General features: G+C 30.8%; 1 protein-coding gene across 4 annotated transcripts in view; it reads right to left on the bottom strand.

Annotated features, from left to right (window-relative positions):
* The window catches only part of LOC142332140 (TBC domain-containing protein kinase-like protein), a 44,835-nt gene that overhangs the window by 16,687 nt on the left and 14,701 nt on the right, over positions 1 to 13,447 (bottom strand). For all 4 annotated transcript variants that reach the window (XM_075378401.1, XM_075378399.1, XM_075378400.1 and 1 more), the window contains exons 4-8: positions 12,290 to 12,533; positions 8,897 to 9,198; positions 6,397 to 6,546; positions 3,915 to 4,032; positions 96 to 257 (exon numbers count right to left, since the gene is read on the bottom strand). In XM_075378401.1, coding sequence (XP_075234516.1) covers positions 96 to 257; positions 3,915 to 4,032; positions 6,397 to 6,546; positions 8,897 to 9,198; positions 12,290 to 12,533 — 976 coding nt within the window. The remainder of the gene's footprint in view (positions 1 to 95; positions 258 to 3,914; positions 4,033 to 6,396; positions 6,547 to 8,896; positions 9,199 to 12,289; positions 12,534 to 13,447) is intronic.

Raw genomic sequence — 13,447 nt, 5'->3', positions numbered from 1 at the left:
AGAATTACAATAAATTTATTTTTAATAAATGTTATAAAGAACTAATTATAATACTCCCATTATACTTGCATTAATTATAAAACAGCATTATATACCTGTCTATCTGTTACGGTTGGTGTTTCTTTATCAATCCTTACATATTCCTCTTCAATATTCCCAGTAACATCTAGTAATGCAGACCATAATTCACCACGAAACAGTGGAGGTATATCTTTATGAGCTTCTTTTAAAATAGCTGCTTTTTTATACGGGTAACCCTAAAAAAAAAAAAAATTGTAATTAATATATAATTTTTAACAAGAATAAACTTTAGATTAATGTGTAATTTTTTTAATGAATCCAACAAACATTATTAGTAGATGTGAGGTGTAATCAAAAAATGAAGGTACGTCTCCATTGTTGTTAACCTATTTTATTTTCAGAATCTTTTTGATTTTAGATTTGTTGCTTCTTTTATCAAAAAATATGGAGCAAAATATGTATAAAACTTTTTGTCAAAAATTTGGTTAAATAAACAAAGACACTTATATAAAGCTTACAGGTAGCCTTTGACAAGTATCTTATGAATTTTAGTAAACTTTGATTTCATTTCAAACTTATTTATTCCTTCGTAACATTTGTTTATGAAGTTATAAGCTTCTTACACTCTGATGAAATCCATTTGCCTTCTGTACTTTAGTACTTATTTCTTTTACCATTCTACCATCCACAGAAAAAACTGTTCTCAACAGCTCCAGTACCCTTACCATTTTTCTATCATTCCTAGTTGTGTCCACTGAATTTACCTTTTTTCTGTCTTGCACAATCACTTTACTCTTCTCAACAGCAAGTTGCATACCTCATTACTGAATTTCTTCACTCCACACATTTATTGCACACTCTACATCCCTTTCAGAACCCCTCTCATATAACCAAGTCATCTGCAAATAACAAGTTGCTTGTTCCTTCTGCTATTTCCCTTTTAAGTTTCTTGAAGATGTCATCTATAGTTATTTATAAACAAAAGTGGAGATATCACACTTCCTTGTCTCAATACATTCTCTATCTCAAACCAATCTGATGTTCCTAGACTTGTAATGCAACTCTTGCTTCCCTCACTCATAACTTGAATCATCTGGATGTCTACTTTATCCACATTTCTTTTTTCTAGCACCTATCACACAAATTCCCTATCCACGCTATCATATGCCTTTATTATGTCCAGGAACACCACTACTAATTTCTTATTATAATCCCTCTCTTCTCATTCACTTGTCTCAGTGCAAGTATTGCATCTGTACTGAATCAACCAAACCTAAATTCCATCTGTTTCTCTTCCAGCCCCCTCAGTCTTCCTTCTGATGCAGTTTTCTAATTTTCGCCATATGTGAGTAGTTTCAATACCTCTGTAATTATGACACATCTTGTCTCCTTTTTTTAAATATGGGGATTATTATCCCTTTTTCCAGTCTTCTTAAATCACCTTCATTTTCCATATACTTCTGAATAGTCTGTACAGCCATTGTAAACCACAAACTCCTGCAGGCTTCACCATCTCGGTGCTTACCTCATTAATTCCTGGTGCTTTGACTTCTTTCACTCTTTTTGAAGCATCCTCATCTCCTTCATTGTAACGTAACATCCCTCTTCTGTCTCCACTCCCCACACCACTGCCATGTCAATTTCTCTCTTCTTTCTCACAATCGATTTGGGTTTAGGAGTTCAATAAAATATTCTTTCCTTCTAAAAAGTATTTCTTCTTCCTTACTATCACATGTCCTAGATTGTTCTTATAATAAACTTTGCATCTTCTTCTTTTCCTTTTCTTTTATTTTAATGACACAAAGCAGCATTTTCTTATTTCCTTGTGAGTCCTTTTCTAATTCCTCTGTGAACTCTTTCCAACATTTTCTCTTTTCTCGGCTTACAAGTTTCTTCTTACAGACCCTTTTTGCTTCCATATATTTATCCCTGTCTTCATTATTTATGGCTTTGTCTCAATGTCTTCCATGCTATCTTCTTCTTTTCAACTGCCTTCCTTATGTCATCATTCCACCATTTTGTTTTGTTTTCTTTTTTTTCACCACTGGTTCTACCACTTACCCACTCTGCTATACTCAAAATGGCCTTCTTAAAGCATTCCTACTCTTCCTCCACCTCTTTTATTTCTTCTTTAGGTAAGCATTTCTTTATCTTCTTCAAACCCTTCTCTTATCTTGTTTTCTTTCAACTTCCACACTTCAATCTTTCTTTCCCTCATAACCTTCACACTGGGAATTTTCCCAAATCTAAATTTAGCCATTACTAACCTATGGTTTCCTCTAAACACTATTGCAAAAAAAAGTATCATATTTTCACCTTCCCCATTTCTTCCTCCATATCCATGTGGTCCTAATACCACCTCTACTCCATTTCTCTCTTTTCTTAACTGTGCATTCAAGTCTCCTATTATTACTGTCACCTTATCCTCTAAGCAACGTTCCAGTTTTTCTAAAACCTAACCTTTATTTTCTTCAACATAACCCTCCAGTGATGCATATACATGCTTGTATGATATCCTAGGTCTTACCTCCAATAATTAGGCTTAATCTTTATCCACTATAAAGCCAACCACATTTTTTGCCTTTTGCCCACCATTCCAATACAGAACATACCCTTCCTTAAGATCCATTCTAACTTTTCCCTTCCATATAGTTTCACTTAAATCCAAAATCCTTGTTCTTTTTTCTTTCATTCAATCTACCAGTTCCTATGTGCACCCAGTAAGAGACATAATATTTGCTGTCCCTACCCACATATCATTTTTCCCAGCAACTCACTTTTCACGCTCTCACTTGTAGAGTCAAAAGCATACATCGCCTGCAGGGAATGCAGGCCTTGTCCTATATACTTTACCAACCTTCACTTTATGCTTATATACACCTATTATTATTAGACCTATTACACACCCTTGATTTACTATCCTTGTCACTGCACTTGAGAGAGATGTTTGCTTATTACTGGTGGCCAACAGTCGCCATGTCACACGACCCTTTTCAGCTTAGCAGTAAGTCCCTCTTGGCAATACCCCACCACACCTTATGTCCTACCTCTGCCTGTCCACAACTGCTTATTTAGGACAAGACTTATTCACAGCTACCCATCATACTGATGACTGTTTCCCATCAGCAACCTGGGGGACGCACCCTGCTGCCTGTAGCTAGGCTATATATATATATATATATATATATATATATATATTTATATCAATTTCATATCCAGATTTTTAATATGTTGGATATGAAAAAAAATGGACAGCAAAATCTGCATATGCACTCATAATATTTCAAGATAAAATAAAAAATATTTTAAAAAGAATTATAATATAATTATAAAATTCAATACCAACTGAGATGCTGGATACTGTGAAAATTGATTCTTGGAAATTAATGTGGTTAAATTTAACTTCTCTAATTACTATGTTTTGGTGGTTTATATTTTGCATAATATTATATATATATATATATATATATATATATATTTTTTTTTTTTTAATGATAATTTACTACTTTTGAAACTAACTGTGAAAAACATTAAATGGCAGGCATTTTGGTTAGAGTTGTCAATCTAAAGATTTCTGTTATTTAATGAATTTTAAAGTGATGTATCTTCTATCATTTCCACTTTTTTTAAGTTTTCAATTTGCCTCGCAGAGTGCTTGGAATGTGATGATCTCATACCAAAAAAAGTAAATTGTTTCAAGATAGGAGCAAGTCCTAAATTTCATTTTTCTACGTTTACAGGTAAAAAGTTATTTACATATACACATGTGAATGCACATCCATAAGTGCACATACACAAACGTTACACAAGCGTATTCTATAAAATAATCTTGACTGTTTACAAAAATAAAATAAAAAAAGTCATTTAAACACAAACATACAAATGTATTTTACCTCGAGAAGCCTATCATATAACACAATTCTTCTGAACTGATATTCAGTATCACGTTCTCTAATAACAAGAGGTAATGAAGCTGCTTCAGATTGTTCTTCAACACCAATAATGTCTGATCTATAAAAAAATTAAAAAACTAGTTGTTTACAATCATCTAACAATAAATTAACAAAAAAATATTATATAATTAATAATAACTTATAATGATTAAGACAAATTTTATTGCATTTTTTATCATTAGATAAACAAAATTATACTAATTATAATTTAAACAAAATTAATGATTTTTTCAGTTCTACAACAGGATTAATCCAAAAACATATCATAATTTTTATAAAAGTATAAGAATAAAAAACAGTTTATTTACTGAGAAGAGACAATACAATTGCCACTCAGTATGAAACAATACGTTCAGCTCAGTGAAAAAAACAACAAAAAAAGTTTCTTTCTTAACACTCCTTGTAAGTGTGGAATAAAATGTTTGCAATTCTTGGAAATGGCTATGGCATTTTTGCAAGTAATTTGGGAATTACATCAAGTCAACTAAAATTATTAATTTATGACATCCCATGCATGTATTGACAAAAATTAAGTAATAGAATCAATTCTATTTGAACATATGCAATTTTGTTTGCCTTAAAATAACTTAAATAAATCTGATTCTATTACCCCCCCCCCCCCCCCCCAATTTTTTTTGAATAACAAAAATGGTTATCACCAAAAACAATTATTGACAATGATAAATTTTTACTAGTATTTCAGCCAAATTATCATTTAAAACACTCCCTCCATAATAATTTTATACATAAGAAGTTAAACTTTTATATATAAAAAGATAATGATTTATGATTTTGTATGTCAAAGGACCTTAACATGGTGTATAAAAAAATCCTTGTCATTATATGCATATTATGAATTACCAGTAGTATAAAAATGTTGTTTCTGGAAATTTTTTTGAACTTTTGGTTCCAAGACCTTTGCTAAACCGTAAAAAATTGGTATCAAAGGTCACTTCCAAAAAAACGTTGACGTCATCAAAATCATGCGATGAAAAAAAAAAGAAAAATTTTAAAATATCTTATCTCAGTAATGGGTAAAGATAACCAAGCCCGTTCCAAGTAAGGGACATTCAGCTGATCGAGATCTACAATTTTTAGGGTTGAGGGGTACAAGGATCTCATACTGTGTGCAAAATGTATGTATACACATGACTGATAATATTGCACTTAGAACAAATTCCATCAACTGACATACAGCACTAGAGATTATCATAAACAGGAATGAAAATGGCTATCAATTGCGGTATAACACCCTCTCACACACCTCACAGAAGTGTGTAGTTGTTTATAAAACTCATACTAATGTAATAAAGGTTTTTTCCTCATGAAAAATGCTTGTTTTAAATGAGTCGAAAATATTTGTTTAAATAAGAGGATATTGCTTCAGGCTGTATCAAAACGTGAACACTCTCGTACAGAGGACTGCTGCTTTCTTTGGTTTAAGTGACCAAAAACAAGATTAACTCATTTCAAATTATAGATCATTGCAACTGCAGTGCTATCATTGTGAAAAAAGTCTTAACTGTTGACACAAAACACAATAATGAAGTATCTTCCCAACAAGTTTACCGCAGGGGTCAATATAGTGAACTGATTGATGTGATGATGTACAAACTATTTATTTCCACAAACACAAATGCGTTGGAGCCAAAAAAATCAAACCAGATAGGAAGGAGGAAAATGGGAATGATGACTACGCGTAAACATTACATAATTACCAGTATCCAACATATCAAAAATCATAGGTGGGTTATGTTAATTTTGACTGTATCCTTCCCTTAGAATATCTGATATAAAGTTGAAGAGAAGAGTGGAATGATGCTTAAGGCAAATGAAGAGAATGGTGGCTAATATCACAGCCATTTCCAAGAATTACAAACATTCTATTTTATGTTTAGAAGGAGAGTGGAAGTTTTTTTGTTGCTTTATTCACTGCACTAAAAAGTGTTTTGCATTGAGTGCCAATGGTGTATTGTAATACCTCTTCTCAGTTACAAATTACATTACCTAGATTTACTTATAAGGATTTGTAACAAACATATTTTAGTTGGGTAACTTATATAAAAAAAAATCACACAAACTGAGATCCTGTAAGAGTTAATTATTCATCCTAATCATCTGCTTAAAGTAAAACAGAGAATAAATTATTAATCATCATAAACAAATTTTTCAGTAATATGCAATACACATTACTTAAACAAGAGAATAATTCCATGACTAATTAATTAAAAACTAATTCAAAATATAAAAGAAAGAACATTATTTCCTCGGTAAAAAATTAAAATGAATGTTATTCTTTTACATTTTTAAATAAGCATTTAATTAATTAAATGTGGATTTATTAACAATGCAGAACTACAATAAATAGAAGAATTAAGTAAAGCAGTAACTTTATTTATGGCAAAAACAAGAAATAGCTTACTTAATTTCAATGAGTGGATAGTATGCTGTGATTGGTAAATGTTTTAGTCTTTGTACCAAAGCATTAAGTGGCAGTGGCACTAATCGTAAATCCAACATCATCGCTTGATCACGACTCTGACCGAATGAAGTACCTTCAAGTAAAACAAGGCTGAAAAAAATTAAATTAAACAGTTTAAAAGATAATAATGATAACTACCACATACTCATTTATAAGAATAAAATAACGTAATGTAACAGTGCCTGGGTAATTTATAAATCTGCAAATAAAAACAGCAACATAATAGACAAGTAAATAATCATTCTGTTTATTCCTTTATAGTCATAGTACATTGCTGTGAGTGATATTCACTCCAGCTGCTTCTGCAACTGCATATGACATCCATGGGGCATCTGAAACCCATCGCACAAATTCTATACACATTCTACTGTAGTATATGCAGAATATCCAGACAGGCATCCTGAAATAATCATAAGATTCTTTAACATTTTGAGATAAGCAGGGTGAGTGTTACATTAATATCCTACACTCAAACTAGTTGATATATGTGATACAATAACTACATCTACATGAAATTTTAGAATTCCCAAAAAAATAGAACTTATGAGCAAATTATTTTTTATTCTTTTAAGTGAAATTGTTATTTGGGGTTCTTATGAAAACAAGAATAAGATCAATGCCTGCAAGATTTATAAATCTGAAAAAATAATAAATTTGAAAAATAAGACTTCATCCCTCCATTCCTAAGATTAAAAAAAAAGTTGAATACAAAGTTAGTATACCATTAATTTATTGCCACTAGTAAATCATATAACAAGGATTAAATAAATTTTTTTTTTTTAAATTAATATTCTTAAACTGATTAATATTAATCCATTAATCCTGAGAGTTAATTATCCCTCAGAGTTAATTAAAATATTAACTCTGATTAACCCATCCCCAACATTGACCTCAATATTTTTCCCCCATTTCACCTTACCATGCTTAGGAAGCAATAAAAAAAATTGGTTAAAAATGTGTAACAAATAAAATAATTTTTTGAGAAGGGGAGAAGAATTTGATGTCAAAATTTTTGTTAAATGTTAAGACAAGCATAACCCATAACAAGCATAAGACAAATGTTATTATGCTTCAAACACACAAATATACAATGTACAAAATACATGAACACACAATGTTAAACTCATGAACATATAATGTAGATACACTATTAGTAATGCAATAGATTATTTACTAATTTTGCAGACTGAAGTGCTTTAAATTTGGAATTTAATGTAATTTGTATAGTCAGTAAATTTTTTTTTTTTTTAATTTTTTTTATTTATTTTTATTCTTTTAGTTGTATTTATGAACATAACCACACACCTTTTTTTGTTTTTTGGATCCCTGGGTCATGAAACATTGAGAAATGTAAAAAAAACCCATATCCTATTTTTTGATTTTCTTGCTGAGAAGAAAAGTGTTCCTTCTTCCTGAAAATAGCTGTGCTCTAGACTTATGATCAAAGGAAAATAAAACTACTTTTCTCTTAAGTTTAAAGGAAAATGATGAAGTTATGAATTTGACGTTAAATAAAAAATACCCAACAAAAAATATCCAAATATGAGACTGTTGTAGCAATAGAGCCTCATTCCAGTAGTCTGCAGCCTTATGACATTGGCCTTATTTCTTTATACTTCAGGGAAAATATTTTTCCAATATTTAAAACTTTTATACATAAAAGATTAAGGTCCATCAAGTGAAAACATAATTTTAATGGATGTTGTTATTTCTACCAAATAATTTTTAGCAAAATTCTATGAAAATATAAATTTCCTTTGGTTTTATTTTCAAAGGAAATGGTTTTATTAACAAACAAAACGTCTGGATGTGCAAAATTCTCATCTTTTACAACAGCAACCATTTTATAGTGAATATAAGATAGTGACAAAACAAATTACTACTTTGGTTAAAAAATTGTTGTCAATTAACAATTTTTAACTAAAGTAGTAATTGATTAATGTGAATTCATAATGCTATATAATGACAAAATAATTTCACACCATACTATCTATGCTGTGAAATATTATTCAATGAAAAATAACAAATAGTTAAAGCAGAATGATGCAAAAGTTTCACTTATTACTTGCTTCACAAAATATCTGCAAGTTGCAACATGGCCCAAAACAGTAATATGAATTGGGGCCTATGAAATCAACAGATCTTTTGATATGCAACTGATTTTATAAGAATTTTAAAAAGTTGAGTGTTCTTGCAATGTTGTCAGGTCATAACAAACTGAACAAGAATTTGTGGAGAGACTGAATTTATCTCTGTTGAGGTATATAAAAAGTTGTAGCAAATTTTAAATCACGGATACAACAGTAAATGATAAGTGGCATTTTATTTTTTTAATAACCATACAAATAAAAAAATAGGTTTAAATTTTATTGCATGTTCATTTGAATCGACTGTTCCCATACCATTCGGTATATAAATAACATAATAAAGATCAACTTACTTTGGAAGGGATAAAATTGGTGGTTTACTACGTATTAATCCTTGTTTTTTTAATTCACTGTGAACATCCCCACCTGCTAACCACCATAATGAATATAATTCAGGCAACGGCCGTTCACTTAACATATTTTGTTTCCATAACTGCATTTGTCTATCAGGTGTAGTTGGTAAATTATCATCACCTACATTTTCAAAATTTTCTAAAAATATGGCATGTTTAACAAGTTCTGAAGCAACAGGTCGATATTTTGGATTAACACGCAGACAATTATTAATGAAATCCTTTGTGATGTCATTCATATTCTGAAAAAAAAACCAAAGCAGATACAATACTTTAACTTACAACAAAAACAATATGAACTTTAAGGATCATGAATGACACACCTATTCAGAAAGTAACTTCCAATTCACTATTAAAAAAAAACCAATTGATAAAAAAATTATTTATAATACATATTTTATAACTACATCTTTTAGCTAGTTTTCTATATAATTGCCATCCAAATTAAGACACCTGTCATATTTCCAAAGAAGATTTTCAATTTTCTCATCATAAAACTCTGCCGCTTGTGAATTAAACCAGGTAGTAACACTGTTTTTCAACTCCTGATTTTCAAAACTCTGCATTGCTAACATTTCTTCATTTTTGGGAAAACGTGATAATCACTAACAGCAAAATCCAGGGCTGTGTAGAGAATGGTTAAACAACTCCCATTTGAAACTGTCCATTTGGTGTTGAGTGCATAGTGCAGTATGCAGATGAGCAATCTCATGAAGAAAAACGATGTCTAAACTTAGTTTTTTGAAGAAAGGGTCTGATAGGCCTCTACAGGTTTTTGAGAACTGGTGTGCTCCCACTGCATTGATTGAGCTTATGTTTACATAATAACAAATTTAACCCATATCTTATCTGTCTGTTACAATGTGGTTAAGGAATTTATCGTTCTAATTATGGTAACAGTAAAGGAAGGTTTGTTCTGATCCGATCCTGTTTTTTGTATGTTTGTAAAAAAGAAGTTTAGGCACCCAACGAGCCAAAATTTGTGGAAGCCTAACCTATCAGTTATGATTTCATACAGCACTGTTTGTGCGATATGTAAGGAAAAATTTTTGAAAATCGTGAATTCATCTTCTTGAATTTTCACATCGACACTTGCAACAAGTAGATCTTTGACAATTGAGGGTCAACCACTTCATTCTTTGTCATGAATGTTTGTTCAACTTTTCCACAACATATGAAACCATTGCCTTATCACACTATTACTCAAGATTATTCCCTCCATATACTGTAAAAAGATCACAATGAATTTCAGCAGCTGATAAGTTTTTTGCTTGAAGTAAACAGATGATGGCACACACTTCAGTCAGAAGAAATACTATAAAAGTATCCTTCAGCATTTATGGGAAAAATATGCAGGAAAAAATCCTACATTCTGTGGAGACAAGGTACTTCACCACAACAATGCACCAGCTCAGCAACTTGATCACAGAACTTTTCCTCAAATTCCAATTTTCTCATTCTTACGCAGCCCCCCTGATTTTAGCCCTTGCTTGTTTTCTTAATGTTTCCTAAATTGAAGTTTTCACTGAAAGGGAACTGATTTGACTCAATTGAAGACATCCAACCAAATACAGAGAGGATACTTATTCTTCACACAAAAGAAAATTTCCAGGATTGCTTCCACAAATGGAAACACCACTGGAGTTGTCAGACGGGAGCTACTTTGAAAGAGATCAATCACAACAGCCCAGTCTTTTAAAGATTGGGCTTGCTTTAAAACTAAGCTTGTAATTTGAAATTACAAGCCCAATCTTAAAACTTTCCAATCATACCTCGTAAGTAAGCATAATAAAAATTTAATAATGACGACAAGCTCAGCATCTTATCAAGATGCTTCAAAGAAAAGCAAAACAAAACAAAAATATTGAAGTATTCTTTGAGTTGCTTAAATATTCCAATTTTAATGTTAGCAAGTCCTTGTAAATCTAACTGCTAAGTTTTTTTTTTAAATACATATATACAAAAATGCAAAAGTCCATCGTATAATAAAAATGCTTCAAAATCCACCAGTTTGTAAAGTTTGTTTTTATTAAGTTCATACTTAAAAGAAAATGCAAAATAAAACTATAGGGCATGTTAAATACACATTTTATAAACTACACAGCAACTCTAGTTAGAAAAGTGTACAATAATTTTGGAACAAATTTTGCTACCACACATTTCATGCTCAAAACATTTGAAAAGATTGCTTGGCATGAGTCAAATGATATGCCAACATCATCAGCAATCACTCTTGTTAGTAATTTGATGATGAATTTTCTTCACTTTTTCAATGCTATAATTGCTTGTTGATGTGCTGGGACATCCAGGGTGCTCGTCATTTTGTACCATCAAACATTTTGTACATCCCTCTTCGAAATGTTTGTACCACTTGTAAATGCTTGTTTTGCTCATAGAAGAATTACCAAAAGCAACATTCAGCATTTCCAATGCAGTGCTACATTTTATTCCATTCTTAAAGAATAATTTAATGTAAATTCTTTGTTCCACTTTTTCCACAAGTCAAAAATCACAACTATATCAAAACACACGTAACCTTTTTGACAGCCAACTAAGCATCCAATATATATACTATGGCTACCAATGATATATACGTTAGGGAGAGTACCCACACAACAAAAATAACTGATAACTCGACTTACACAGCCCGTGTAATTAAAAAATTCTGCATATTTTTTTAAACAAACTTCAAATATTAAACTGGCCTGACAATGAAAAGTAAATAATTACAACAATAAATAATCTTTAAGAACCCAAAAAACAAGGAGGCTGAATGACACCTGTACTTAAAACACCAAATTTGTTATACTTTAATTTTCAAAATTGAAAATCCAGCTGTACCTAATATTAATACAAACAAGGAAACTTTACAAAAAAAATAAAGTAACTGTCAAGCAAGGGGCTTACTTTGGACCATAATTAGTTTACTAAAAAGTTTGATTTTTTCCAGCAATTATATTTTAAATACAGTTTAAGTTTGCTAAAAAAAAAACACTGTTTAATCAAGAGAATTAACTATGATTCAAAATCTTAATGTAATGTCAAACCTACAACTTTTGATATTTTCTCTATTATATTTGTACTTTAAATACTGCAACTTAAGTTGAAAGGTTATGTAAGGCTAAAATTCAACATATCAAAAATAATTTTTATAAACCAATTACATTTTAATAGATGTTTAATTCTAGTTAAACAACAATGGGTAAAATTTTCTGCAGGCGACTCTATGATTTTGGCAAGTAGTGTTCTTACAGGCACAGCAGTTGACAGCATTTCAAAGAAAAATAACAATAAAAACATAACTGATATATATATTTATATCCACATACATACCTGATATACATCAATTTTATCAGTTTCTCTAGCCAATCGTTCAAAAACATTACCATCACAATGTAATAAAGATAATACTTTACGAAGACACTGTCCGAGTTTCAATTCATTCCATAATGAGCAACCTAATAACTTTTCTGCTAAAATAATACCTAATGACCAAATATCAACTTTTGGACCAGAACAAGTTATATTGTCTGGTTTAACCATTAGAAAAACTTCTGGTGCTGTATAAATTGGCGATCTATAACAAAAATAAAAAATGTACCCGAAATTAAATTATAAAGGAAAACAAAGAATAAAAAGCAAATATTGTAAACAAATTAACACAAGTTGGGAGAAGTAATTTCATTTCCCTATTTATTCCAATTTCTCTATTAAGCTCATAACTAAATAAACTGTTACAAAAACTCAATGCAAGTTCAAAAGCAGTCTCTAAGGTTATAACTAACTATTGAGAATTCAATAAGTAATATAACAGATTGAAAATACTTACAATAAATGTTAAAAATATGAGTAATTTACAAATACACACTTAACCATTAAATCTACAGTAGAACATCTTCTAAAAATATATTTATTTTATTTTTATTATTTGCTTGATGAATTAATTCACAACTGAAGCTTAAGAGAAGCTTGTACATGGGAATATGGAAGTGGAATTTTTTAGCATATGAAAAATGCTATGCCTGACCAGGATTTCAGCCCAGGACTCCCAGATGAAAAGCCACGATACTACCACCTATGTCACATCTCAGATAAACATCACTGTAGTCACCTAATCTATGGCAGTTGAGGTAATTCCATATATTTTGTGCACATTTGTAATCGTCTTCACCTATGTGCGAGTCGATTAGTCTGCTGTAGAACTGTTCTTTAGATGGTAAAGTCGTTTCTTCAAGCTTGACCAGGAGTCAGTGTAGTCATAAGCATGTACACCTTTCTTGTCACTAGCAGCAACCCTTGTTCGCTGAAGTACCTATGGATATGCTGGAACGCATCTTTCACGGTACACTGGACAAGTCTAAGCTGACAGTCATAAACTGGAATGAGTCCACATACTTTACCGATACATTTTTGCTGATGTTCTTAGTATATGTGATGAACTTTTCAGTCGTTTTCGGTATTACCTACATAATTTTGTCATCATAGTCAAGT

Source organism: Lycorma delicatula, chromosome 11 (genome assembly GCF_047948215.1).
Source record: "Lycorma delicatula isolate Av1 chromosome 11, ASM4794821v1, whole genome shotgun sequence".
NCBI lineage: Eukaryota > Metazoa > Arthropoda > Insecta > Hemiptera > Fulgoridae > Lycorma > Lycorma delicatula.
The sequence above is the reverse complement of the archived record's forward strand: the minus strand, read 5'-3'. Positions and strand labels throughout refer to the sequence as shown.